This window comes from Melopsittacus undulatus, assembly GCF_012275295.1.
Source record: "Melopsittacus undulatus isolate bMelUnd1 chromosome W unlocalized genomic scaffold, bMelUnd1.mat.Z SUPER_W_unloc_9, whole genome shotgun sequence".
NCBI lineage: Eukaryota > Metazoa > Chordata > Aves > Psittaciformes > Psittaculidae > Melopsittacus > Melopsittacus undulatus.
The window spans coordinates 71486-97764 of NW_022993951.1; the positions used below are offsets into that span (position 1 = coordinate 71486).

The following is a 26279-nucleotide window of genomic DNA, read 5'->3' on the forward strand; positions in this document are numbered from 1 at the left end:
AATAACAATTCATAAATAGAAGACAGGTCCCAGACCTGTGAACCATTTTCTTAAATAGGTGCATTATGTAAATCTTATGTACAACAAAATTACTTTGCATAACAACTGCAAGGATACAGGGGAAGGTGAAAATATTTTTTTTTTCTCTTGAGATTTCTGTAGGTTGGATTTTCCAGAGCAAACCTGGTGACAGAGGAGTTTTGACTGGCTGGGTGCCAGCCAAGGAAACCCAAGCAAATAATGATGAATTATACTTTTTTTTTTTCTCCACATGGCATAAAACAAAAAGCCAAATAAAATTCAAAGGTGTTCTTTTCCTCTTTATAATCCTCTTGCTGCTACAAAAGTCTATTTTTTTTTCTTTCCAATGTAAATTACATGGATTCTGAAATCACAAATCTGAAAGAATATGGCTGGGTCCAGGCTTGCCCCATCCCCCCCGACACACATAACACCACTGCTCTCCCCCACAACCATAACTCCTGCCACCAAGTCCCAGGATTCACTGCTCTACAGGGATTAGCCAGAAGTTACTTTACGGTTTGTTTTTCTTTGTTTGTCTTAAAAATCTTTTTCTTCCCATGAGAAGCAAAAGAGAAGAGTCAGAAGCAGGGAGAGTTCACCATGCTTCGGTGTAGCGGACATCTACTTCTTTCAGATTGGGTAGTTTCGCCTGTGCAGGAGGGTAGGAAAAGGACAGAATTAATGACATGTTCAGGACTCAGGAAAAAAAGTTCCTGTCAAATCCGTACTATCAGCAACCTGGGAGGATTGATCTATTGGCCACAGAACTGCAGGGAGATGCACTACACCCTCAGCCCTGCAGAGTACCAGTGTTGAGCTCAGCAGTGAGCTGGAACATATAGGCTAGGGACACAGTGTGGAGCCTTCATAAAAAAAAATAAAAATCTTTGTTGTTTATACAAATGTTTAGTAAAATTGGGCTTTAAGCATCCTGGTCTATTAGAAGAGTGGCAGGGGGTTGGAACTGGATCAGCTTTAATCACTTCCAACCTAAACCAGTCTGTGATTTTATGATTCCATGAAAATTTGGAATTTTGTTTGTCAAACCCCATCTATGAAGGCAGTGGACTCAAACAGCAGCAGACAACCCCACATTCCTTCTTCAGCCTCCACACTCATTCAGTGCCTGATTTAAAGAAAAAATTGAGAGTGTTAGCAACTTTTGGTGTCTGTGGTCTCCTTTCTGTAACTCCACTGCATTTGGACATATTGTTCCTGAATTACCCTGTGCAAGGCAGAGGGCATTTGGCTGTTTGCAGTATTTCTACTTGTCGATTCCATTTCCATGCTCTCTGACCATAATCATATGGCTAATTCTCTCAGAACAAATAAACATGTTTAATTAGGCCAGGGCATAATTGAGAAGTTAGAAGTTTCTAGGAGTCATTATTACCTCACTCCTTGATTTATGTGCGTGCATATTTTGATAAGAGCTAGTCATAATCCTACAGACACCGCCAGCAAATAATTTTTTAGTTAGGCAATAACGACTTCAGTAGTGGGTGTGAGTTTATTGTCTGGTTCAGCTTGCCTGGTACATATGTGGGTGTCTGTGTGTGTGCAAGTATGTTTAGTGGGATGGGGGATGAAGCCGAAAGGAAATGTCATCACTGGCATGTGCCCCAAATGCTCTCACAAACCAAGGGGAGAAGGAGAGATTTTTATCAAAAATGCATTCTTTGAAGTCTAAGCTGTTCCCAACAGACCTACAACCATGTGCCCCAGGGAAACTATTACCTTCCTTTTGAACACACACAGAGCTCTAAAAAAATGGCCATTAAGATAAGTCTTAATTGAGAGAGGGGAAAAAAGTGACACATGCCCATTTCCTCAGGTTTTTTAATTCTCTGCAATCATTGAGACTTTGCTCACAGCCAGTTTTGCTGTTTGTCCTGGCAAGTTACTTTCCTGTGTTGCTGCTAAGGACTGTTAATGCAATAACAGAGCAGAGGAAACCAGTTAGGAAAACATGAGTTTCAGTATGAACTTAGTGGCCAAGGGGTTCAGAAGCAGGGGTAGGACTGGGGGAGCCTTTCAATAGATTTCATTTCAGAGCCCTGGGCCAAATACAGCATTGACCTTGATTGTCTGTAAATACTTGAGGCCTGACACAAGCTCCACTGTGTGAACTCATCTGCAAGCCAGCTGTTAATTCCAAAGGTGACTTCTTTGCATATACAATTGTGACACAAGTTTTGAAATCTTGAACTATCCATGCTAGCAGCATTGCAACTGAGGCCCCAGGGGAGCCCTGGCTCCACAGCCAGAACCGGAGAGATGTTTGCAGTGAATTTTGAAAGCAGAGCAGCTTCAGGACTTGCCTCAAGTTTGAAACTCAATCCAAGGTTGTAAGCCTGGCACAGTCTAAGGTTTCAGCATACAAGACAATATAATGTTGAGTTTCATCTTGAACCCTTATAGGTAAGACTTTGGGAGATGTGACTCATGCAATACTAGTGTGAAGACAAAGTCCATGTGAAGTCATGAAACCGAACTCAGGTAGTCTTTGAAACCACCTGGACTGTTACCCTCCCACAGCTACATCCTAGTGCTTTACACCATTTTACCAAAGCAGTTGTACATTCACAGTATAAATCTCACATATCAAACTCAGGAACTGGGCATTAGTGCAGGCATTCCTATTTAAAGCCCAATTCCAGTCCAAGAGGTGTCAAAGAGAAAATTGCACCTTCCCCAATGCTTTTAATTCTCCCCTGGCATTCTGAATCATGACTCTGTAATGCTGTTCAGCCACATTACTTTTCATCCTGTTAACAGTACAGGACACAGCTCTAGAGATCTGCACTAGATTTTACCTGTCTCTGTATACTCATCAGAAACAACCAATACGCTCCTATTTATGAAACCTTTACTGTTGATAGCACTGGCAAAAAGATTCAGTTTCTGATTCCATCTCCTACTCATCTATTCAACATATTAAATGTTTCCTGAGTCCATGTCCTGGGTTCAGCAGTAGCAGTCATTTTTCTCCTTCTTAGTAGCTGGTGCAGTGCTGTGTTTTTTACTTTCAGCCTGAGAACAGCACTGATAACACTGATGGGTTTAGTTGCTGCTCAGTAATATTTACTCTGACCAAGGACTTTCTGAGTCTCATGCTCTGCCAGGGAGGAGGGGAAGCTGGGAGGAAGCAGATACAGGACACCTAACCCAAACTAACCAAAGAGGTATTCTATACCACAGCACGTCATGCCCAGTATATAAACTGGGGGCAGTTACCCAGAAGGGCTAGGTCACTGCTCGGGTATCAGTTGGCAGGTGGTGAGTGGTTGTATTCTCTTCCCTCATTATTTCCCTTATCATTATTATTATTGGTGGCAGCAGTAGTGGTTTGTTATACCTTAGTTACTGGACTGTTCTTATCTCAACCCGTGGAAGTTACATTCTTTTGATTCTCCTCCCCATCCCTCTGGGAGCGGGGGGGGGGGGGGGGCAGGTGTGGTGAGTGAGTGGCTGCGTGGCTGAGTTGCTGGCTGGGCTTAAACCCCACAACAGTCTGTCAAAGCCAGCAACCTCACAACGCTGTTTTCAGTAATTATCTCCCCAAAATAATCCAGTTCACCATCTTCAGATGACTTTCATGCTACCTACTCCATGGAGCCAGCTCTCTCTGCCACTATGCACTTGTGAAATCTGCAAGTCCTCCTGGACCACCTACTTTTCAGCTTTAGTGGATGCAATTCAGAAATACCTTGAGATCTTCATAGGTATCTGCTGAAAGTTTGGTGCTGTTCATATTCAAACTACACAGGCTCTTCATGGCTAAAAGAGAAAACACAGATATTCCTCATCATGCTGCATTTTCTTAAAATATTAAGCTTACGGTAGGTCAAAGCATAAACAAGATGTGACTGTGCAGTACACTCAGGAAAAAGCTGAATAGTGTAAAATATGGAAGTACAAATGGATAAACAGCTGTTTGGGCCCTTATCCAGGAAAAAGTCCCTATTTAGGAAGGGCCCTTAAGCATATGCTTAAATCCACTGACTTCAAAGGAGTATAGTCAACTTCTCATAATCAGTTTCTTGCACATTATTCTGAATAGTGCCCGTTCTCAGTACTCTGCATGGTGCACAGAGGGGCCATGCTGACCTAGCAGTCCTCCCTCCCCCCATTTCAATTTTAGGCTCCAGTACTTAGCAGAATAGTTTCCTAAGATGAGCCGTAACTACTGGCCTGTCTGTGTAGGATCAAGCCTATTAAAGGAGCCCTGAAAATCCAACAGGCGAGGTTTATAATATGCTGTTGGATGCAGGAAAGGGTTTCATTCTGGCACGTTGAGCAGCTCTCAGTGCATGGGGGAATCCTGAATGCTGCTTAGATGGCTCCACTCTGCCTCACCCTATTTAAATTAAGAATAGCGAGTTTCACCTCCCCAAAAAAAGAAGGAACAAAAAAATGCCAGAGAGGGTATGAAACCTGCTGCTCACAGTTGCTAAACTCACTAATATGTTGCTACATGGTTTTGCAATCTTCCCCTCCTGCAGCACAAGGTCAGACTCCCATCCAAGCAAGGGGAGAGTGTTAATGAAAAAAAGCTGGGAAGTCCCAGGGCAACAGGTCACTACGTGAGATCAAGACGAATGCCACTGGTAAAGTCAGAGGCAGAAGCCAGAGTACTGTCTGGGACAGCAAAGCCCATAGGAGGCCACTGAGCATCATGGGGCTCAGATCACCCTCCTGCTTCCCCTGCTTGCAGATTAACAGCCACTTGAGTGGGCAGGGAGGAGGGAAGTTTAAACCCAAACACAACCATAGCCTGTTCTAAATCCTTGCAGAAGCAGAGCTGTGGCAGCTGAGAAATCAGTCTTCTGTCTGAACCCATGTGAATTCCTCCGAACCCATGTCATTTTCTTCTGTAGCTTATTTTGGTCACTTACAACTAAGTGCCAGAAGCCCAGCATCCGTGACAGGAGTCTCACAGAGGTTGAGCACTTGCAGCATCGTGAGGTGTTCAGAGAGAAGCCGCAGCCCTGCATCTCCAAACTGTGGGGCACAAGCAGAGTTTTCAAACAATGCACAAATATCATGTGCAAGTAGCTCAGTGCAAACAGGGCACATTGAAATGAGATTCACAGATGAGCCCTCAAAGCCACACTTTGATTGTTTTCCTTAATCTCAAATGACAGGAGAGAAAGCAAATAGTTTTATCCCCATTTTGCAGATGGGAAACAGAAAAATTAAGTGACTTGGGCACACTTAACAGAAGGCCACCATTTAATTAGAATGGTGCCTTTGAAGCCTGGACTTTGTATGAGAGCAGTCCCGCTCAAGCTATACAAGATGGTTATGATGGTCTCAGCCAGTTCCCAACCACATCACAAAACAAGAGCATAATGTAATTGGTATTAATTAGCTATGTTGGTCTCAAGAAAAATGTACTATTGGTTGGTAATTGTTCTATTGACTCACTTAGTTTCTGCTGTTTCTAAATTCTAGATTAATGGAAACCAGGATATCACAAAATAAATGGAATCTAAACTGTCTTTTTTTTTTAATACTAAAGAAAAAAAGATGATAAAAAGCAGGCTCTTTGTCCAGTCAAATCAAACACATTTTGAGCAAGAAGCATAAAAGTTTTCAAATCCAAAAGTTACGTTGTTAGAACAAATGTGGAAGATATAAAAGACATTCTTAAAACAAGCAAGCAATCAGATTGTACTTCATATTCCCCACACAAAAAGAGGAAATTTCTAGGATACAAAAGTAGTTAGGAAAACAAAACAAGATTATTTACATGACATTTGAGTGAAAAAAATGCTGCTTTTTTGGTTGTGCTGAGAATAAACATATTTTCAGTGTGAAGAAAATGACTTTTGATTCGTGTCAGTTATTTGGGGGTAAAAAGATTAATATGTGCTTATGCAAGATTGTAATAAGTCTTATGCTAACCACAGATAGACAATGCCTGAGCAAGCTTAGCACTGCTGCAAAGATATGGTTCGCTGCTTAAAGGTCACGGAATGAGAAAGAAGATTGAGGAGCCTTCAAGAAGGCAGAATAAGACCCCTAGCAACGGGATGGCACAGACTCAAACGATACCATGAAAGGACACGTATACAGGATGTGGACCGGATATAAGAGTGTATAAAAGGATGGAAACCAGGAGAACATTCGTGCGTCATTGGTGGAGCGGAGACTCCCCTGCGCACCCAGCGCTGCTTTGCTTATTGTCTCTCAAATTGTTAATCATTTGTAAATAAAGTTAATTTGGATAAAGCCCTGTTTATGGGAAATTTTTATAACAATTTGGTGACCCTGACGTGATCTCTGTGTGGCTGCTGGGGACTATAGCTCTTATGAGGAGGCACCCCACACTTTGTGGCTCGGGGGTTCTAGTCCTGAGCAGTTCCACGAGATCAATGAACAGAGAGACAATAACCAGAGGAATCGAGCTCCCTGAAAACTGCAGTATAAAATTCCCCGTAATTCTTGTGCACGAAGATCCGGATGAGAACAATGGACTGTAAGTATCGTTCGGTTGGGAGGAAAAAGCCAGTGTGTGTGTGTATGTGAGATGCAACAAGGTTGCGTGGTTTTCCTTTAACCGTGGTTCCAGTAAGGGAACCGATCGGTGAAGAGAAGGAGTGCATGGTGAGACACGAACCGGGTACCCTGAATCTGTCAAGACACAGGTCAGGCTATCAGGATTCGTGAAATGAGTGTGGACCTCTTCTAGGTGCATTTCCAAACTCCCGCGAGGGACTTGGCCGCTGAAGGAAGGAAGCAATAGTAATTGAGTGAAAGAGAATACACCCGGCAAATGGGTCAGAGTAGTGGTTGTAACTAACCCAAAGGGGGGGGGGCCAAGTAGAGGTCCCAGTCCCAGGGGCCCAGGCAGAGGTCCCAGGGGTAAGACAATGGGTCAGAATAAGAGTCATAATTCTAACCCAGGAAAGGACTCATGGAGAGATCCTAGGAATAAAGCAGGGAGCAACTTACCAGATATACCCCTGGACCGTCCCCTGGGGTTAATAATCAAGTACTGGGGCTTTTGGCCGTCCCAGGAAGGCAAAAGTAAGAAAAAAAAAAGGTCCATTACAGTATGGAAGTGTGGACTAAAGAGGAAAGTGTGAGGTGTCCCTGCCCATGGCAGGGGGGTTGGAACTAGATGATCTTGAGGTCCTTTCCAATCCTAACTATTCTATGGTTCTATGATTTGGCCTGACGCATGGCCTGGGGCTGCTGGTAAGGCGCGCAGAGACGTCTGGCGCACAGCGAAATTCCCCTTGATAGGTAGGGCTTGCAAGCGACAATACAAGTTTTGGAGAAGGGTAGGCGGAACCATAGTGTGAGTGTGTGGGATCCCATGTGTGAGTTTGTGTTTCTGTGTGACTGAGACGTAGCAGAGCTACGAAGTGAGTGTGGAGTCCCAGTCCGCGGTCTCCGCAAGGAGAGCGGCCGGAGGTGGACGAAGCGTCTATATATTTTTTTTGGTCCTGTGTGTCCTGTCTGTGAGCGGGGGGCCTGGCTGCCCCTCCTGCTGTCCTTTCTGTGTAAACCTGTGTGTCCTGTCTAGGTGAGCAGCTTAGAAAAGGGGAGAGCGGGAGTGTCTGGTTGCCCCTCTCACTGCGTTTTTCTGTCCTGTGTATTTTCTTGTGTGTGTACAGTTATTAAGTAACTCAGAAAATCCTTGTGTGCCTTGTGGGAGTGTAACTGTATGTGACAGGTAACATTTTGCGTGGATTTTGTGGCAATGCTCTCGGTGCAGATTCCACTTTAACAGCCACACAGGGTGCCATTGGAGCAGATATTGCCCAGTGTGTCTTATGAAACACTGGTGGGTGGAAAATTATAGTTATCCAATCAGTTATTTTGGACCAGAAAGAGAAAGATTACTTTGTGGAGAAAGCCACAAAGTCCCGGAGGACTTCCAGAAAGTTAAAAGAAAAAAAAAAAAAACTGGGAGAGGATTTGCAAAAAGTATTAAAGAAAATTTTAAGAGGCATGGTTACAAAGGAAATTTTGCTGTAACTGAAACTATAATCTAACAACAGGGGAGCTGATCTGCAGAACCCAGAAATATTATTTTATTGATCCCCTTAAGAATATCATAAAACTTGTGTGTAGGTGTTCTCATATTTTCATAAGTGTATTTGCAGATCACTGAGAAAGAGAAGCTATAGAAATTTGTAAAAGATTGGCTGAAATGGGAGCCGGTCAAAACAAGGAAAACAAAAGAGAAGGAATGTTGAGCAGAGGTGGGGGAGTAGGCTCCTCTGTGGAACCGGATTGGTATGTGTGCTAGGGGGAGTCTGGATCCTGGAAGTGAGACTGCCCTGGGGGGAGCGCCATGGGGCGGCTCCGGTGAATGGATTAGAACTAGAATGACAAAAAGTTGGAAAGAAAGTAGTTTAACCCCTCGTTGGGAGGGACCCTTTCTTGTTCCCTTAACCACAGAAACCACGATTCGAACGGCAGAGAGGGGATGGACTCATGCATCCCGAGTTAAAGGACCTCTCTAAACAACTGAATCGAAGAATTGGAAAGTAACATCATTACCTGGTGAACTGAAGCTGAGATTCACACGTGAATCAGATAACTGATAAAATATATACAAGTAAAACTAATTGATGTTTTGTTGAATGTGAATATTATAGGAAAATCGGTGTTATTATTATTATCTTAAGATACCTTTTGGGCATTGTGTTTAGAGAATTGTAATTATTAACTCTCAGAAGAGCTTTAAATAGGTAACTGAGGGAATCTATATTGACTCCTGTGAATAATGATAAGAGAAACGTAGGGGAACTTAGGAATAATTTTAGAAGGATAGATTTTTGTTCCTTTACATCTGGTGTAATATTATCACCTCCCTGAAATAAAGTGTTGTGGGTCAACTACTACTGCTGCTACAGCCAATAAGGGGTATACCTTTAAGTTACCAGAGAGGGCAAGACTGGAGGGAATCGGTGCTGCAGCGGAAAAGGTCTGCCAAGGGCTGCAACCCCTGGGGCTGTGACCGCTGAGCACTATGAGCCTGACCAGACCTCTTTTGGTGCTGCTTCTGATAGGAGCTGTATGGGAAGACGCTGTGGCTCCTGGAAATCAACAAAACAACTGTAACACATGCATAACCACAACTCGGGGAGGGAGAATCATTTTAAAAACATTGGTATACCACACCATCTATGAATGTAAAGGAACAAAAGTGGGTAGTTGTATACACAATCAAACCAAATATGATATGTGTAAGGAGAAAGACAATCGAACTGTCTGTTGCTATTGCACAGCCCATTTTTGTAACTCTGTCAGTTTAACTATCTGGAATCCAGACAAGAAGAGGTTAAAATTGGACTATTGATTTATGGACCTGGAGAAGATCCAGGGGTGGTTTTACAAGTAATGATCAAAGAAAAATCTAGAGAGTCAGTGCAACACCACTTATTACTCAATTCCTTTTACCATGAAATAGAAACTGGAGTCCAATATGAAATTCCCACAGTTACTAAAAACCTTTTTGTAAACCTTGCAGAAAACATAGCTAAAGCATTGAAAGTAACTAATTGTTATGTTTGCGGAGGGACCAATCAAGGAGACAGATGGCCCTGGGAGGCAATGAAGAGTAATATAAGTGACCCCACAATTTGGAAAAATCAAAAAAGAAATCAAAGAAAACCGCAATGGATCTTACAGACAAATATAGTGGGGAGAAGTTATTGACAAAATCTAGAAAACAATGGAAAACCTATAGGAAATTTACTTTGTGAAGGGGGTTACACATGGAATAAAACAAAAGCTGGGAAAAATTGGGAAATCCTATAGAAATTAATACACAATTTTGTAACTGGACTAATGGAACCAACATACCAAAATGGTTGGCCCACTCCAGATGGACATTATTGGATTTGTGGTAAAATAGCTTTTGCATTTTTGCCTCAAAATTGGACAGGATCATGTATATTAGGAACGATTAGACCTAGTTTCTTTTTATTACGTATAAGCCGAGGGGAACGTTTAGGAGTCCAGTTATACACTGAAACGGAAGAATTAAGGAGAAAATGGTATAAAAGAGAATTACAAATAGGAAGTTGGAAAGATAATGAGTGGCCACCTGAATGAATAATTTCTTATTATGATCCGACTACTTGGGCCGAAGATGAGTCCTGGGGATACAGGACTCCTATATATATGCTGAATAGAATTATAAGATTACAAGCTGCAGTAGAAATAGTGGTGAATAAAACAGGAGACACATTAGGATTAATCGCAAAACAAAATACCAAAATGAGAACTGCAATATATCAAAATCGCTTAGCCTTGGATTATTTGTTAGCTCAGGAGGGAGGTGTGTGTGAAAAATTCAACCTTAATAATTGTTGTTTAAAAATAGATGATGAGGGAAATGCTATAAGTGAACTGGTAAGGGAAATGAAGAAAATAACTCACGTCCCGGTACAAACCTGGAATGGAATCAACCTTGGAGGACTAGAATCTTGGAGACAATTTTTTAATGGGGATTGGATTACAAAGATGGGTATAGTACTGTTGGGAATATTTGGGGGTTTATTAATAATTTCATGTATAATTCCATGCTTTACTAGACTGATACATACCATTATACAAAACACGCAATTTACAACTGTTCCATTAGACTCAGAGATAATCTCTAACGAGAAAACTCATTCTTTGATGGTACTAAGAAATGAGACAATACCAGTATTGTCTAAAACTCGAAAAACAGCTATTAAGTTAAAAAAACCCATGAATCAATAAGTTACAAAAAGACAAATGGGGGAATTGTGAAGAAAATTACTTTTGATTCGTGTCAGTTATTTAGGGGTAAAAAGATTAATATGTGCTTATGCAAGATAAGTCTTATGCTAACTGCAGATAAACAATGCCTGTGCAAGGTTAGCACTGCTGCAAATATATGGTTTGCTGCTTAAAGGTCACGGAATGAGGAAGAAGATTGAGGAGCCTTCAAGAAGGCAGAATAAGACCCTGTCATGGGTTCAGCAGTAGCTCATGCTCTGCCAGGGAGGAGGGAGAGATAGGGCACCTGGTCTGGGCTAGTCGGGGAGGTATTCCATACCACAGCAAGTCCTGCTCGGGGAGGGGACTGGAAGCTGGCCAGGAGGGGAGGGGTTAGCTCTCTCCTCCGGGCTGGGCTTGGAGAGGGAACTGGAAGCTGGCCCGGGGGGTGAGCTCTCTCTTCCTGGCTGGCCTCGTGGCAGCGGGTGGTATCGTATTCTCTCTCCCTGTTTGTCTCCTCTAACATCGATTTGTTATTGGTACCGGTAGTGATTTCTGTTATACCTTGATTGCTGGACTGATTTTACCTCAATCCGTGGGAGTTGTATTCCTCTGGCTCTCCTTCCCATCCCTCCGGGAGTGGGAAGGTGAGGGGGGGGGGGAGGGGAAACAAAGGGGGAACTGTGCAGATTTAGTTTAAACCACGACAGTTTTTTGGCGCCCAACGTGGGGCACAAACCCACGAAATAACAACAAATCTGACAGGATTTATAGTCATTTGTCACAATGCTGTTTTATTGGCTCTCACAGTTTTTTCTCCTGATCTCACGGTTTCAGGATTTTACCAATTACTTTTCATATATATTAGCTGTGCTAGTGTTTATCAAGTATGGGGTTTGGGCTAAGGTTCTTGTCTCATTGTACTTTATGTTAATGATTTGTAATACAATAGAAGCATTGATCATGAAACTGATCTGGTTTATGTTCCCGGTATGGTCACCAACTTTATATTTTGGGAGGTATATAATAGAAGTGCTTAGCAATTTCACATCTTTTTTCTCCTTCTCGGGTGGTCAACCTGTGAAGGAAACATTCTTCTATCCTCCCAGTGTTCTCTCCAGATGGTCTACAACATCATTTGAGGGTTTTGAAGTTTTTGAATGGCCTTTTAATACTGTTGAGACTTGTATGCTGATTGTGATGGGGATCAACATAGTAGCACGCATACAGAGTGTGTTTTGCCCACAGTTATTTAATCTGATTTCAAGAGTTAAGCGGAGTCAGGTCTGGTCCTGTATTGGGGTTAAACGACGACATAGGAGGACCAGGAGATCTTCCCAGAGGCTGGACAGTCATGAGTGGCAGGGTGTGTGGGATAGTATGGGCAAGCACCTAGGTCAGTGGGCCCCTCCAGTACTTTGGAATTTTACTCCCGAACAAGTGAAGAATCCGGAAGAATTAGAAAAACACCTAAATGAGGTGTGTTGTCGTCCTGGCCATACCAGAGATGGACAAATTACGGCAATGTGCTGGGGCTTGGCCTATGCCTATAGGGCCTTGATTGACACTATCCAACACCTTCAAAAGGAAAAAAAATGTCCCTGGAGCTGAGAGCAATGGGTGGGGGAACTTTCAAGCATTGGGATACACATTTACCAAAGGCCACCTGGCTGGTCAACACCAGAGGATCTGCTAAACAGGGCTGGCCCAGCCCAGTCAGAACTTTTACGTATTGTAGAGGGGGACAAGGTTCCTGTAGTGCACGAGGAATTTGCTAGGGAAGACAGTCTGGATTACTCCTGTTTCAGGCCAAGGCAAACCCACTCGTGGGATTGCTTTTGCTCAAGGACCCAGATATACTTGGTGGGTAATGCAGGAAGATGGGGAAGTCCGATGTATACCTCAAGGGGATTTGATTTTAGGGGAAAACAGCCAATGAACTTAATTATATGTTGTTGCTTGCTGTGTAATATTTTTATAGTCCATCAACTAGATGTCTTCAGGTCACCAGCGACTGGCCCTGACTTCCCTCTAACCATCGTCCCAACAGAGAATGAACTTTGATAGAACCAGATGAGTTCTGCAGTAAAGGAATGATCAACATCAGCAGGCAACAATCCAGCACTGCACACAGACTCTCCTGCTACAAAAGACTATTACAAACCTAACATCATGAACCAAATGGACTCAATTGCATTATAGGGATCGGTCCATGTATTAAGAAATGATTTCTTTCTCTCTGTCTGGGTGTATGCAGATGTATATATATATATATATATATGATGGTATATTGAAAATGTGGGATCTGAGCATGACGTGAATGGTATGGAATAAGGGGTGGATAATGTCATGGGTTCGGCAGTAGCTCGTGCTCTGCCAGGGAGGAGGGAGAGATAGGGCACCTGGTCTGGGCTAGTCGGGGAGGTATTCCATACCACAGCAGGTCCTGCTCGGGGAGGGGACTGGAAGCTGGCCAGGAGGGGAGGGGTTAGCTCTCTCCTCCGGGCTGGGCTTGGAGAGGGAACTGGAAGCTGGCCCGGGGGGTGAGCTCTCTCTTCCCGGCTGGCCTCGTGGCGGCGGGTGGTATCGTATTCTCTCTCCCTGTTTGTCTCCTCTAACATTGATTTGTTATTGGTACCGGTAGTGATTTCTGTTATACCTTGATTGCTGGACTGATTTTACCTCAATCCATGGGAGTTGTATTCCTCCGGCTCTCCTTCCCATCCCTCCGGGAGTGGGAAGGTGAGGGGGGGGAGGGGAAACAAAGGGGGAACTGTGCAGATTTAGTTTAAACCACGACAGACCCCTAGCAACAGGATGGCACAGACTCAAACGATACCATGAAAGGACACGTATACAGGATGTGGACCGGATATAAGAGTGTATAAAAGGATGGAAACCAGGAGAACATTCGTGCGTCATTGGTGGAGCAGAGACTCCCCTGCGCACCCAGCGCTGCTTTGCTTATTGTCTCTCAAATTATTAATCATTTGTAAATAAAGTTAATTTGGATAAAGCCCTGTTTATGGGAAATTTTTATAACATTCAGCAAGCACTACAAACAGGTACTAACAGAAAATGTTCAGTGGAGAACCTCAGAGACCAAAACCAGCAGGGAAATGTAGAAAAAAAAAATTAAAAGCTCTTTCAATTAACAGCTGAACAATTTATTCAGTTAACTTGGCTTCTTTTTTGCTCTAGAAAACAACCCCATTCTCATTATAGTTTCCTTCTACTTATTTATTGTTTGAGTTTCTTTTTGTTGCTTTTGTTTTTAAAGAAATTCTGGTTGATCAGCATTCAGAGCAATTCACTGCCTGCACTGCACAGACTCTGTGTTTTACTTGACCAGATGAGCTGCACAGGTTCATTTTTTTCATCCCAAATGGGTGAAAGCATAAGGACTTATCAGACAAACAGCAGCACGTGTACTGCAAAGTACACAGTATCAACAATGCCTAATTGGAACATTCAACCCAAGCAGCAACTCTTTCATAATTATAAATAAAATAAAATTAACAAAAAAAAAGGTAGAAAAGAAAAATCAGCCTCCAAAATGAGCTAGACCATAGAAAGGCCCTGTAAAAACAGCACAAAACCAAACTCATTCTAAGCAAGCCTCTTCACTCACTCTTCTTGTGCTGATGAAACATGAAATTTCGGAATTAGTATCTAATTCCTGCTCTGAGTTTCAGTTTGCAAAGCACTTACCTGAGTTGACCACAGGTTCAGCTGCTTGAGTGAAGGCAGTTTAATGAGGTGCTCAGCACAAGCACTTGTCACATTGGTAAATGCTAGGCTGAGGTTTTCCAAATTTCCAAAAGATCCCGAGCTTAGCAAGCGGACCAGGTCTGCATCCTGAAAGCAAACAAGAGATTGATTATTTCTTGTTATTTATCTTAAAGCAAGATTATTGACTCCTCAGCCTGCAGTCTGCAGTGGTGTCACCGATACTGTTAACCAGCAGGAGTTGCACAATTATAAGACTTGTTTACAGTAATAGAGAACCACACAGAGAAGTTTCTGTTTGTTTGGCAAGCAGCTGGGCTCTTGTGGCAGTGTTGCTTCACATACCTGGGGAAAAATTTATCCAGACATCAGGACAAAAATTTTCTTTGTGTGTGTATCTTTACAAGACACAAAGGCTTCAGTAGGCCTTTTAACTTAATGAAGATTTCACTGCAAGTTCTAAATCAAAACCATATTCAGGATCATTACTTGGCCTCAGTGAAGTTATTCTGGTTTTACACCAGGCTTAACTGCAACAATGATGGGTCTCTTTCAGACTTTCATGTCTAAGATCCAGAAGTGGACATTGTGAAGTCTGTTTTTTAATGTAAAATTCTTCCCTCAAATCTCCCATTCCAAATCTGCACACCAGAATAAATCTGACAGCCTGATGCTTGGACTTGTGTTGGAAACTACTGCACAGAAATATGCCCTTACTTGTGTAAACTCCAGTTACAGTGACAGAGCAAGTGGCATGGCTCCCGTCTTGACTGACCAAAACTACTGTGCCACATGGCAAACATAAACCAAGTGTTTAAATATGGCAAGATAAAGCTTGTTTTTCTATTGATGTGATTAACTTACTGTGGACTTGGATGGCAGTGTTAACCTTGTGGGACCGCCTTTTCTTTGCTGTAAAAGAGAAGATATTTTGTTCAAACAAGTTGCCTTTCTACACTTCAGACCAACTGAAGTACAGCAAGCTCTTCACTAGGGTGAACCCTGCTCTAATTTCAAAGCTCCCTGTCAGCCCTTCCACCTTGTCCCTGCTCTTTCTGCACTGACAGATGTTTTCCTGAGTGTGCTAGATGCAGGCCTGTTGCTACCCAGGGGACATCCACTAACTGCAGTTAGTGGTCTTCGTGCCATGGGTCAGTATTTTGTCTGAGTCAGCCTGCCATTAAGTGGTTACTTTCACTTTAAATGAAATAGCCTTAAGATGCTGGACTAAGATAGCAAAGGGGTTGAGACTGCACAGCTGATAAAACCATTTGTTAAAAAACACCTTAACAAAAAGCATATGCTTTTCAGGCTGGGAGCAGGGGTTAAAAAAGACAAATATAAATGTGAAAGAGGGAAGAGAAAGAATGTGGGTATGTTTGCATAGGTGGAAAAGTGCTAATGAAAGCACATCTTCAACCTGTAGATCATGTCATCATTGGGGGGGGGGGGGGGGGGCTGGGGAGATCTTTTTCTCATAGACTCTAGTTCTGAGAACTAGATCTAAATACCATCTCAGTGAACTGCTGTGAATGTCAAAGCTGGCCAGGACTAGAATCATTTGCTACTCATATGTCAAAAGGTGGCAGAATTTGACAAGCTGACTTTTAAGATCTTAAGACAGCAGGATTTCACCTTTATTCTTTCACACAGAGTCTAAGCAGGTTATTGAATATCATTCATAAACATAGTATGGGATTAGACATGAGTAAATATCACAGTGTATACATTCTCAGTAAAATCCTCCAAATACTGCTCCTATCCTGCTGTTAACTAGGAATTTCACACCCTGCTTGTCTTTCTTTTGTATCTCCATTTCTGGAGAGGACAGACCACAATGTGCTATGGCAATACTGCATGCAGGGTGACATACCAGCTCTTTTAACTCCCTCTGCCTGTCACACAGCTGTTCATACATTCTCTTTCCCATGTCCGTGCTTTCCAGGGTAGAGATGATCTGGAGCTGGGTGTCGTTATTATCAATGATATTGTATTCCAGCATCAAACACAAAATCTAGCAGCAGAATGAAAGAAGAGTGATCACTGCAGTACTTAGATTCAGTTTCTTCCAAACATCCTAATTACACTGGGCATGCTAGTTTAAATTACTTGGATAAGTTCTTAGAGCACACATTATGCAGACTAGATTAGAGGATCAAAGCAACCTTTGCTGACCTTCCAACACAATAAACCAATTTTTATTTGTAAAGAATGAACTTTAATGTCTGAAAGTCAGCCTATCTATCCTGTCTTCCATTAGTGCTTATTCCTTCCGACTGAGAGGTGCAATTACTTTGTTTCAGTCCTGGAAGATGGATTCATGCCACAGCCCGCTTCAGGACAGGTACAATCGATCTAGTATTTCCCAGGTACACCGACAAGACTGCAGATTGAAACACTTGGGATATTACACGAGCAGCAGAGTCAAGCAGTTCCCTAAGTGCTGGATTTTCTGTCCCTAAGGGCTGGGGTTTCTGTGCAAGCAGAATGCAGGTGAAGTGTATTCTGTCTATGAGGCAGAATGAGGAAAGGTCAGGGAGGCTCTCAGAGAAGATGATGCTGGAAGCTTGCTGTTGTGGCCAGGACACCCTCCATCTTATTGGGAATATGCCTGACTTGCCCCTGGGCAAGGGGCTGCCAGGAGCAAGTTAGACACCAGGGAATGATTCTAGTGGGTTGCATGGGCTTCAGACATGAGCTGCCCCCCCTCATGATGCCTTGCCTTTTCAGCTACACATCATGCCATTGCAGTTAAAATGCAAAGCTATTATTCCCTTCATCATTCTAATTATTTTAATGAAAAAATCAAGAAACATTATATTCAAATTCATGCAACACACTTTTATTTACTGGACTAAATTAGCACGCAGAGATATAACTTAAGGAAAAATTGTAACTCCTTCCACCTATTTAACCATCCTCTATTTCCATGTATGATGGCATTTATCAAGAAACATCTTTAAAGAAACCCAGAAAAATTATGTATAAACTATTAGTGCAACAAAAATAACCAATCATAAGCACAAAAATATTTATTAATGTAAGTAAATAAGATTTTGTAAATGCACTACTTATGCACTGCTCATTTTGCAGGTAGCAAGACAAGCATTAGGTATTTAGTCATGGAAAAACCTTGCGGTTGTGAGTTCTGACCCCCCTCCACAGCCTACATCATCATGGCCATTTATTTCTCATCTTAGCCTCTCCAACTGCATTAGAGAAATCTCTCTCCAAAAATTCTTGCACCCACTTTTCATGTAATTCTCACTGACACCTGCATAGCAACAATATTCCATTCCACTTAATGAAGAGAAACACAACTGCTGGTGTTTGATATGACACAAACCTGAACTTGGCTTCTCTAGTTCCACTAGACCTAATTCCAGGAAAGACAGTGTGAAATCGAATCTGAATACTGCTCATAAAACATGACCACATATGTTTAGGGCTTACCTCTACCATTGTCTGGTTACCCCTCAAGGCCAGTAGCATGCAAGGTCCTAATTTATTTTCAGCCAGTGAAAGCAGGAACTTCTTTGTTTTATAGCAGGATCCCATTAAAATATGAACCTATTTGAGAAAAAGAGCTAAAATTAGAGGTGTAAGACTAAGAAACACATATACCTCTGGAAGGGACATTGTTAGGCAGTCAAACAAATATAAGTATTTGTGACAAACTTAAAGAAAAGGGGTCCCTCATTATGATCATGCTTGCAGTCTCTCAACAGCTTTATTGGAAGAGATACCTAGTGAGATCTGAGGGAGCAGGTAGTTTTCCTCCATGAAGGAGCTCAGCTGACAGCCCAGAGGCCTGATATAGTCTCCCCAGGAAACATCAGAGCAGCTGTGAAATTGCCCCCACCCCTAGTAACACGATGAACACACCCCCAGGGGAACCACAGGAGATTTTGGTTTTGGTTCAGTTTCTCTGGAAATGCCAGCTGGTGAGCAAGAGTTGTGTGGGCTGGATGTCTAGGTAAAAAGCAGTGGTGCTGGCAATCTGCTGTCTGATTCACTAGCATCAGTTAAAGGGTGGTGACAGACAAAATCACCTATTCAGAATGAACAGACAGGAACTGACTGGGAAAGGAAGGAATGTCTTAAGAAAGCAGTCCTGAGCCCTAAGTCAGAGATGACTCCATGTGCTTTTACATGCTCTTGGGTCATTATCTTGCTTTCCCTTTTGCTCAGTTTTCAGTTTTCCCTGAAAGGAAAGAAATGCTGAGAACACTGCCTGAGTAAAACTCTTGAGTCCACTAGCTGACAAAAGTGTCCTGCAGACTCCTAGGCTCCAGAAAGCATTGGATGATATCACATAGTAACACCTATGGCAGAAATACAAAGCCACTTACACAAATCAAATGTAAGAGTCTCTTCTCACAGAAGATGTTGGCAATATTCTTTCCAATTGAAAAGCCTTACAGATTAGCTGCAGAGAATTTCAGTTTCCTAGCTAAAGTCCTATTTTATGGCCCAGACAGCTTCCTGACAGAGCACTACGTGAGAATTTGTAATTTCCAATGACCTGGGCAGTAAGAGCTCCATTATGTAGACTCAACATCAGCACTACTTTACAATAAGCTTGTAAACTCATTCTGTGGTTCCCCTGATTGATGATATTGCCTGGACTATGTTCAGTACTGCTGAAAATATCACAAGCATGCCATGGTAGGGTCAGTCTTATGCAGATCGTGTGCTATAATGCAATTCTTCTTCCTCATGGCTTCACTGCCATAAAGATCTTTAGAAAAAAAACACAAAATCTTTTTTTCTTAATTATCCATGAGTTCAGGTGACCTTTAAAAACAGTAAGCCAAGAAGGATTTAATTTCATGCAGTTATAATTAAACTTTTTAGGAGATTTTCTTGAGTGATGGAAAATACTGACAATGCCACTTAATGCAAGGCCCATATCTGAACAGGATGTTTTTCAAACTTTAAGGTTAGCAGTTAGCAGCTCTTTAAGTATTTATCAACATCCTTACAAAGGGCACAGAGTACTGCATATTGATGTATGTTAGCATTGTGCTCTCATGCATGCCATCTCCTGATGCTCATAAATATCCTGGACCACAAAAGCTCTCAGGAGAAATTATATAGTTCTGAAGAAGTTTTCTTTCCAAACATAAAAGACACAGCACCAGGACATCAGTGAAAAGGGATGAAACATTTTGTGAACAGTCTTTGTTCATTGTCTATTTCAAAGGTATCTGATCCATCTGGATTTAAATGTATAAACAGACATGCATGTTCTTTATGTCCCAAAATGTTCAGCATGGGGGAGATGCACAAAGTATAGATCCCCCTGAAAGTCACTTCACTGTACACCCAACACCCATTTTAAAATTACTAACATTCAAAAGATGTTATTCCCCTTACCAGGGAAAGGAATGAATATAATTACCATCTTACTTGCTATATGGAGAATTAATTCACAGTGAGACCTATGTGACTTGACTCAGGCTGCACAGGAAGACAGTGGCAGCATCAGTGATTAAAACTTGTTATTTTCTGTCTAGTCTTTCTAAGAGTTACAAAAGAACTACGGGAAATTGAATGCTGGTTTCTAATGTAATTGGGCAGAGAAACTGCCAACAATTTTTTTATATCTATCTATCCATCCATCCTTTGATTAATTCAATATTACTCTTGTTTCTAAATTCCAGGATAGCCTATAAATGAAAACTATAGGTGTGGATGTGCAGAACAGTCTATTTCCCCTGTCTCCCAATATTCCATATTCTGAGACACACATACAGACACACAAACACATGTATTTATAAATACAAAAATACATAAATGCATATGCACACGCATATATACATGCATGGTTCTGTGCATTACACTACCAGTGAAAAAAAAAACACACCAAGTTCAAGAGAAAGCTAACATGTTAACCAAATTGTGACTGCAAGGAAGTTCAGTGGATTTGGCAATACAAAGATTTAGATTTCCTGGTGAACACTTGTGGTTTGCAGAACCATGATTTTGATGAATTTTTGACAAAAACAAGTAAGTCTTCTTACTGCAAACTATACATTACCTACTTACTGCAAAGAAGTTACTAAACTCACAATTTGCAGACACATACCATACTGGCAAACAGCTCTCCATCATCATCACATGCCACTCCTCCAGGGCTGTAGAGCTGGAACCAGCCATCCTTGCCAGCCCGCACACTCAGCAAGCATGAGTGGACCTGCCAAAAAGTGAAGACATTGAGAAGGTTACAGTTCTTGCCAGTAAGCACCAGTATCTCCCATGCTTGGCCAAAAGAAGTCACTACAAAACCAGGCACTGTTAGAAATTAATAGTTAATATTCCAATCTACAGAGCTGCAGGTGAGTCTCCACTCACAACATACATTTTTGCAGTATAAACAAGGAGGAAAACGGTATCATTGCTCATTGCATGGCCTTTTTAATTCCCCTTACACAAATCAAACACAAAATTGCTCCAATATAGAACAGCTCCTTTCACTTGAAAAACCAAAACAGAAAACAACATCAACCAAAAGGAAACAAAACCAAACTAGAAATGAAAACAAAACAAAAAGACTCAAATTTCTGAGCTTCTGCCAATTTCCCCCCATCCTCCCGCCATGTGTGTCTATAATTTGATGTGATCTGCACACCAAATGCAGTGGCTAATGGCTTGCTCTTTCCAGTAATTAAAAATTCTTATTACTCCTGCCATAATAAAATGTGACCAGAGTCAGGGTGAAGGAAATCCACAAGGAAAATTTAACAGGGATACATAAGACAGAAGTTGCACAGAAGAACTGGCACCAGTGAGCTACCATTAGTCTAAATTTTGCCCACTGTAGTGATTAATGTATCTGTTTCCACAGTTTAATATAGGAGTCATAATTAAGTTTTTTTCCAGCTGACGATGTTGAACAAACTACACATGCAGCTATGAAGCAGTCAGCCACCATGAGGCTACAGCTACGCACTCCTTCCAGTAAAACACCTGTGTCAGGGACAATAGATAATGGTCTGTGGTGAAATGCACAAAGATAGAAAATTACTGTTTTTCTGCTTTGGATCCTCCCTGGAGAGTCGAGCTTTGGCTGCTCCCAAGAAGGTCCAGCCCAAAGGTTCCTACCCAAAAAGTTCCACTTTAGAACACCCCAAAAAAGTCTTGACCCTTGGAGACTTTTCTAGTTATTGCTAGCCACTTCTTCTGATGTAGGCTGGCCCCCTGCGTTGCAATGAGTGTGCATTTTTGTCAGTATAAAAGCCTGAGCCTCATGCAATGCGGGGGAGGCAGAACCTCATACCACCCAGGTCATCGTTTCCTCCGCGGGGACACCTGCTAAGGTTGAGCCTGCCACCTTGTACTGCGATGATGATTCTTGGAGCTGGTTTCCTGATAGTCTTCACAGGGTCCTTGGGGTTGGTAAGATAACCAAACATCAGAAGTATCCTTTACTGTATCCTTTACTATCTCTGTATTTTCCTATAATAATGAACTAGTTGTGAGTTCTCTATTTGTCTCTCGTTTTCTCTCACCTGGAATCCTCGAAATCTGGAATAACCTCCCACCCCTTTATCCTGCTAACTCATGGGAATTATGGCCATTTGCACACAATGCAACTGAAAAGCAGCTAAATAAAGCCTGTTATTTCATAAGCTGTAAGGACCCATGGATTTTGCTTTCCTTTATTTTTTTTTTTGTTTTGTACAGAAGATCAAAAGCTCTGAGAGATTCAGAATGGGAAAATCTTGCTGGTTGCAGTTTACTGCAGAGCAAGGACTTCAACTGATGCCAGACAAGGAGGTCACAACACATGTTTACACATAAGGCAAGAAACCATCCATATTAACATCATGTGCCCTGAGTGACTATTACTCCCTAAGAGACTTAAGCACAGTGAAACCACATAATGTTTTGAAATAAACTACTTGAGGAGAGAGCTTCTGAACAAGTGTACTTGCAACTCTTCAAATCAATACTTTGTGTAACCTGTCAATAGACTCACTTCTTGCCTCAAGTCTTCTGCAAATCTCTGAATCACATATTTCAGCTCCCTGTGGGGAAAAAAAAAATAAAAGGACAAGACAAAGCAGTTGCTGCTTGCAGTATTCATGCAAATGTCACATTGGCTGGATGGTCACACAGAGTGACTTGTAGTCATTGGCTCAATACACATTCAATGTCCAGTGATGGGTAATGAGTGGTATCCCTCAGGGATCAGTGGTGGGACCAATCCTGCTCAACATCTTTGTCAGTGACATGGACAGTAGGATTGAGGGTGCCCTCAGCAAGTTTGCTGATGACGCTAAGCTGTGTGGTTCAGTTGATACACTAGAGGGAAGGGATGCCATCCAGAGGGACCCTGACACGCTTGACAGGTGGCCAATGCCAACTTCATGAAGTTAAAGCAAGCCAAGTGCAAGGTCCTACACGTGGGTTGGGGCAATCCCAGGCACAGCTACATGTCGGGCAAATAAGAGATTCAGAACAGCCCTGCAGAGAAGCACTTGGGGTGTTGACTGATGAGAAACTTAACATGAGCTGGCAGTGTGTTCTCGTAGACCAGAAAGCCAGCAGTATCCTGGGCTGCATCAAAAGGAGCATGACCAGCAGCTTGAAGGAGGTGATCCTGCCTCTCTACTCTGCTCTCATGAGACCTCACTTGGAGTACTGTGTACAGTTTTAGTATCCTCAACATAAGAGGAGGGCTACAAGGATAAGGGAGCTGGAGCACTTCCTGTATGAAGACAGGCTAAGACAGTTGGGGCTGTTCAGGCTGGAGAAGAGAAGGCTGTGTGGAGACCTCATAGCACCCTTCCAATATCTGAAGGGGGCCTACAAGGATACTGGAGAGGGACTCTTCATTAGGGACTGTAGTGATAGGACAAGGGGTAACAGGTTCAAACTTAAACAGGGGAAGTTCACAGAATCACAGAATCCCAAGGGTTGGAAAGGATCTCGAAAGATCATCTGGTCCAACCCCTGCAAGAACAGGGAAACCTAGAGTACATCACACAGGAACTTGTCCAGGCGGGCCTTGAATATCTCCAACATAGGAGACTCCACAACACCCCTGGGCAACCTGTTCCAGTGCTCTGTCACTCTCACACTAAAGAAGTTCTTCCTGATGTTAACCTAGAACCTCCTATGGTCCAGTTTACACCCATTGCCCCTTGTCCTACCACTGGATATCACTGAAAAAAGCATAGCTCCATCATCCTGACACCCACCCTTTACATATTTGTAAACACTGATGAGGTCAACCCTTAGTCTCCTCTTCTCCAAGCTAAAGAGACACAGCTCCCTCAGCCTCTCCTCATAAGGGAAGTGTTCCACTCCCTTCATCATCTTTGTGGCTCTGCGCTGGACTCTTTCAAGCAATTCCCTGTCCCTCTTGAACTGGGGGGCCCAGAACTGGACGCAGGACTCCAGATGCGGCCTCACCAAGGCAGAGTAGAGGGAGAGGAGAACCTCTCTTGCCCTACTAACCACACCCTTTCTAATGCACCCTAGGATGCCATTGGCTTTCTTGGCCACAAGGGCACATTGCTGGCTCATGGTCATCCTCCTATCCACCAGGACCTCCAGATCCCTTTCCCCTTCACTACTTTCCAGCAGGTCAACCCCCAACCTGTACTGGTACATGGGGTTGTTCTTCCCCAGATGCAAGACTCTACACTTGCCCTTGTTGAATTTCATCAAGTTTCTCCCTGCCCAACTCTCCAGCCTGTCCAGGTCTCGCTGAATGGCAACACCGCCTTCTGGTGTGTCAGCCACTCCTCCCAATTTAGTGTCATCAGCGAACTTGCTGAGGGTACACTCAGTTCCCTCATCCAGGTCATTGATGAAAATATCGAACAGCACTGGTCCCAGCACCGACCCCTGAGGGACTCCACTAGTCACAGACCTCCAGCTAGATTCTGCCCCATTGACCACAACTCTCTGCCTTCTTCCTTTCAACCACTTCTTGATCCACCTCACTACCTGATCATCAAGACCACACTTCCTTAGCTTATCTATGAGAATGCTGTGGGAGACAGTATCAAATGCCTTACTGAAATGAAGAAAAAACACATCTACCACTCTACCATCATCCCTCCACCTAGTTACTTCCTTATAGAAGGCTGTAAGGTTGGTCAAACATGACTTCCCCCTGGTAAAACTATGTTGGCTGTTCTTAATGACCCCCTCATACTTGATAAGTCTAGAGAAGCAGTTCTTTACTGTGAGTGTGGTGAGGACTGGAACAGGTTGCCCAAAGAAGTGGTAAATGCTCCATCCCTCACAGTGTTCAAGGCCAGTTTGGATGAAGCCTTGTGTGACATGGTTTAGTTTGTGGTGTCCCTGCCCATAGCAGGGGTTTTGGAACTAGATGACCTTAAGGTCCTTTCTGACCCTAACTATTCTATGATTACACCTTAAACAATATATATGCATGCACTTTAGAGAGAACCAAGTTGAAGTGCTTCCACAGGAAGAAAATGTGAGGTCTAAAAGTGATTACCAAGAACAGTGTATATTCACAATCACCTAGAAATGTTTTCAGAGATGTTTAGAGACAAATATGTTTGTAAATCTGTCATGGGTTCAGCAGTAGCAATCATTTTTTTCTCCTTCTTGGTAGCTGGTGCAGTGCTGTGTTCTGACTTTCAGGCTGAGAACGGTTGCTGATAGCACGTACGTTTTGAGCTACTGCTCAAATGTTTGGTTTGTCCAAGGCCTTTTCTGACCTCATGATCTGCCAGGGAGGAAGGGAAGCCGGGAGGAGGGAGGATTGGGCGCCTGGCCTGGGCTAGCTGGGGAGATATTCCATACCACAGCACGTCAGGCTCGGGGAGGTAACTAGAAGTTGGCCGGAAGGGGGGGAGTTAGCTCTCTTCCGGGTTGGGCTCGTTTTGGCAGGTTTATCATATTCTCTGTCCTTGTTTATTTACTCTATCATTGTTTTTATTAGTGGTAGCAGTAGTGATTTGTGTTATACCTTAATTGCTGGATTGGTTTTTATCTGAACCCGTGGAAGTTATATTCCTCCAGTTCTCCTCCCCATCCCTCCAAGAGTGGGGAGGTGGGGGGGAAAAGGGGTATGTGGTACTGCGGGAGACTGAGGTGGGGTTTTAAACCACGACAGTTCCTTTTGGCGCCCAACGTGGGGCACGAGCGGTTGAGATAACAACAGATCTGACAGGATTTACAGTAATTCGTCACAATGCTGATTTATTGGCTCTCACAGTTGTTTCTCTTGATCTCACAGTTTCAGGATTTTGCCAATTACTTTCAGTATATATTAGCTGTGTTTGTGTTTATCAATCATGAGATTTGGGCTAAGTTTATTATCTCATTGTTCTTTATGTTAATGATTTGTAATACAATAGAAGCGTTCATCATGAAACTGATCTGGTTTATGTTCCCGGTGTGGTCACCAACTTTATACTTTGGGAGGTATATAATAGAAGTGCTTAGCAATTTCACATCTTTTTTCTCCTTCTCGGGTGGTCAACCTGTGAAGGAAACATTCTTCTACCCTCCCAGTGCACCCTCCAGAGGCTCTACAGCATCATTTGAGAGTTTTGAAGTTTTTGAATGGCCTTTTAATACTGTTGAGACTTGTATGCTGATTGTGATGGGGATCACCATAGTAGCACGCATACAGAGTGTGTTTTGCCCACAGTTATTTAATCTGATTTCAAGAGTTAAGCGGAGTCAGGTCTGGTCCTGTATTGGGGTTAAACGACATAGGAGGACCAAGAGATTTTCCCAGAGGCTGGACAGCCATGAGTGGCAGGATGTGTGGGATAGTAGGGGCAAGTATCTAGGTCAGTGGGCCCCTCCAGTAC

At 42.8% G+C, this 26279-nt stretch overlaps 1 protein-coding gene across 1 annotated transcript in view; it reads right to left on the minus strand.

The window, feature by feature from the left end:
* Positions 1–271: 271 nt before the first annotated feature.
* The window catches only part of LOC117438313 (C-Maf-inducing protein-like), a 203529-nt gene continuing 177521 nt past the window's right edge, over positions 272–26279 (minus strand). The window contains exons 13-21 of the mRNA XM_034073862.1: positions 22451–22499; positions 20558–20665; positions 17920–18036; positions 16340–16480; positions 15331–15378; positions 14449–14595; positions 4923–5028; positions 3734–3804; positions 272–673 (exon numbers count right to left, since the gene is read on the minus strand). Coding sequence (XP_033929753.1) covers positions 620–673; positions 3734–3804; positions 4923–5028; positions 14449–14595; positions 15331–15378; positions 16340–16480; positions 17920–18036; positions 20558–20665; positions 22451–22499 — 841 coding nt within the window. The 3' untranslated portion in view covers positions 272–619. The remainder of the gene's footprint in view (positions 674–3733; positions 3805–4922; positions 5029–14448; positions 14596–15330; positions 15379–16339; positions 16481–17919; positions 18037–20557; positions 20666–22450; positions 22500–26279) is intronic.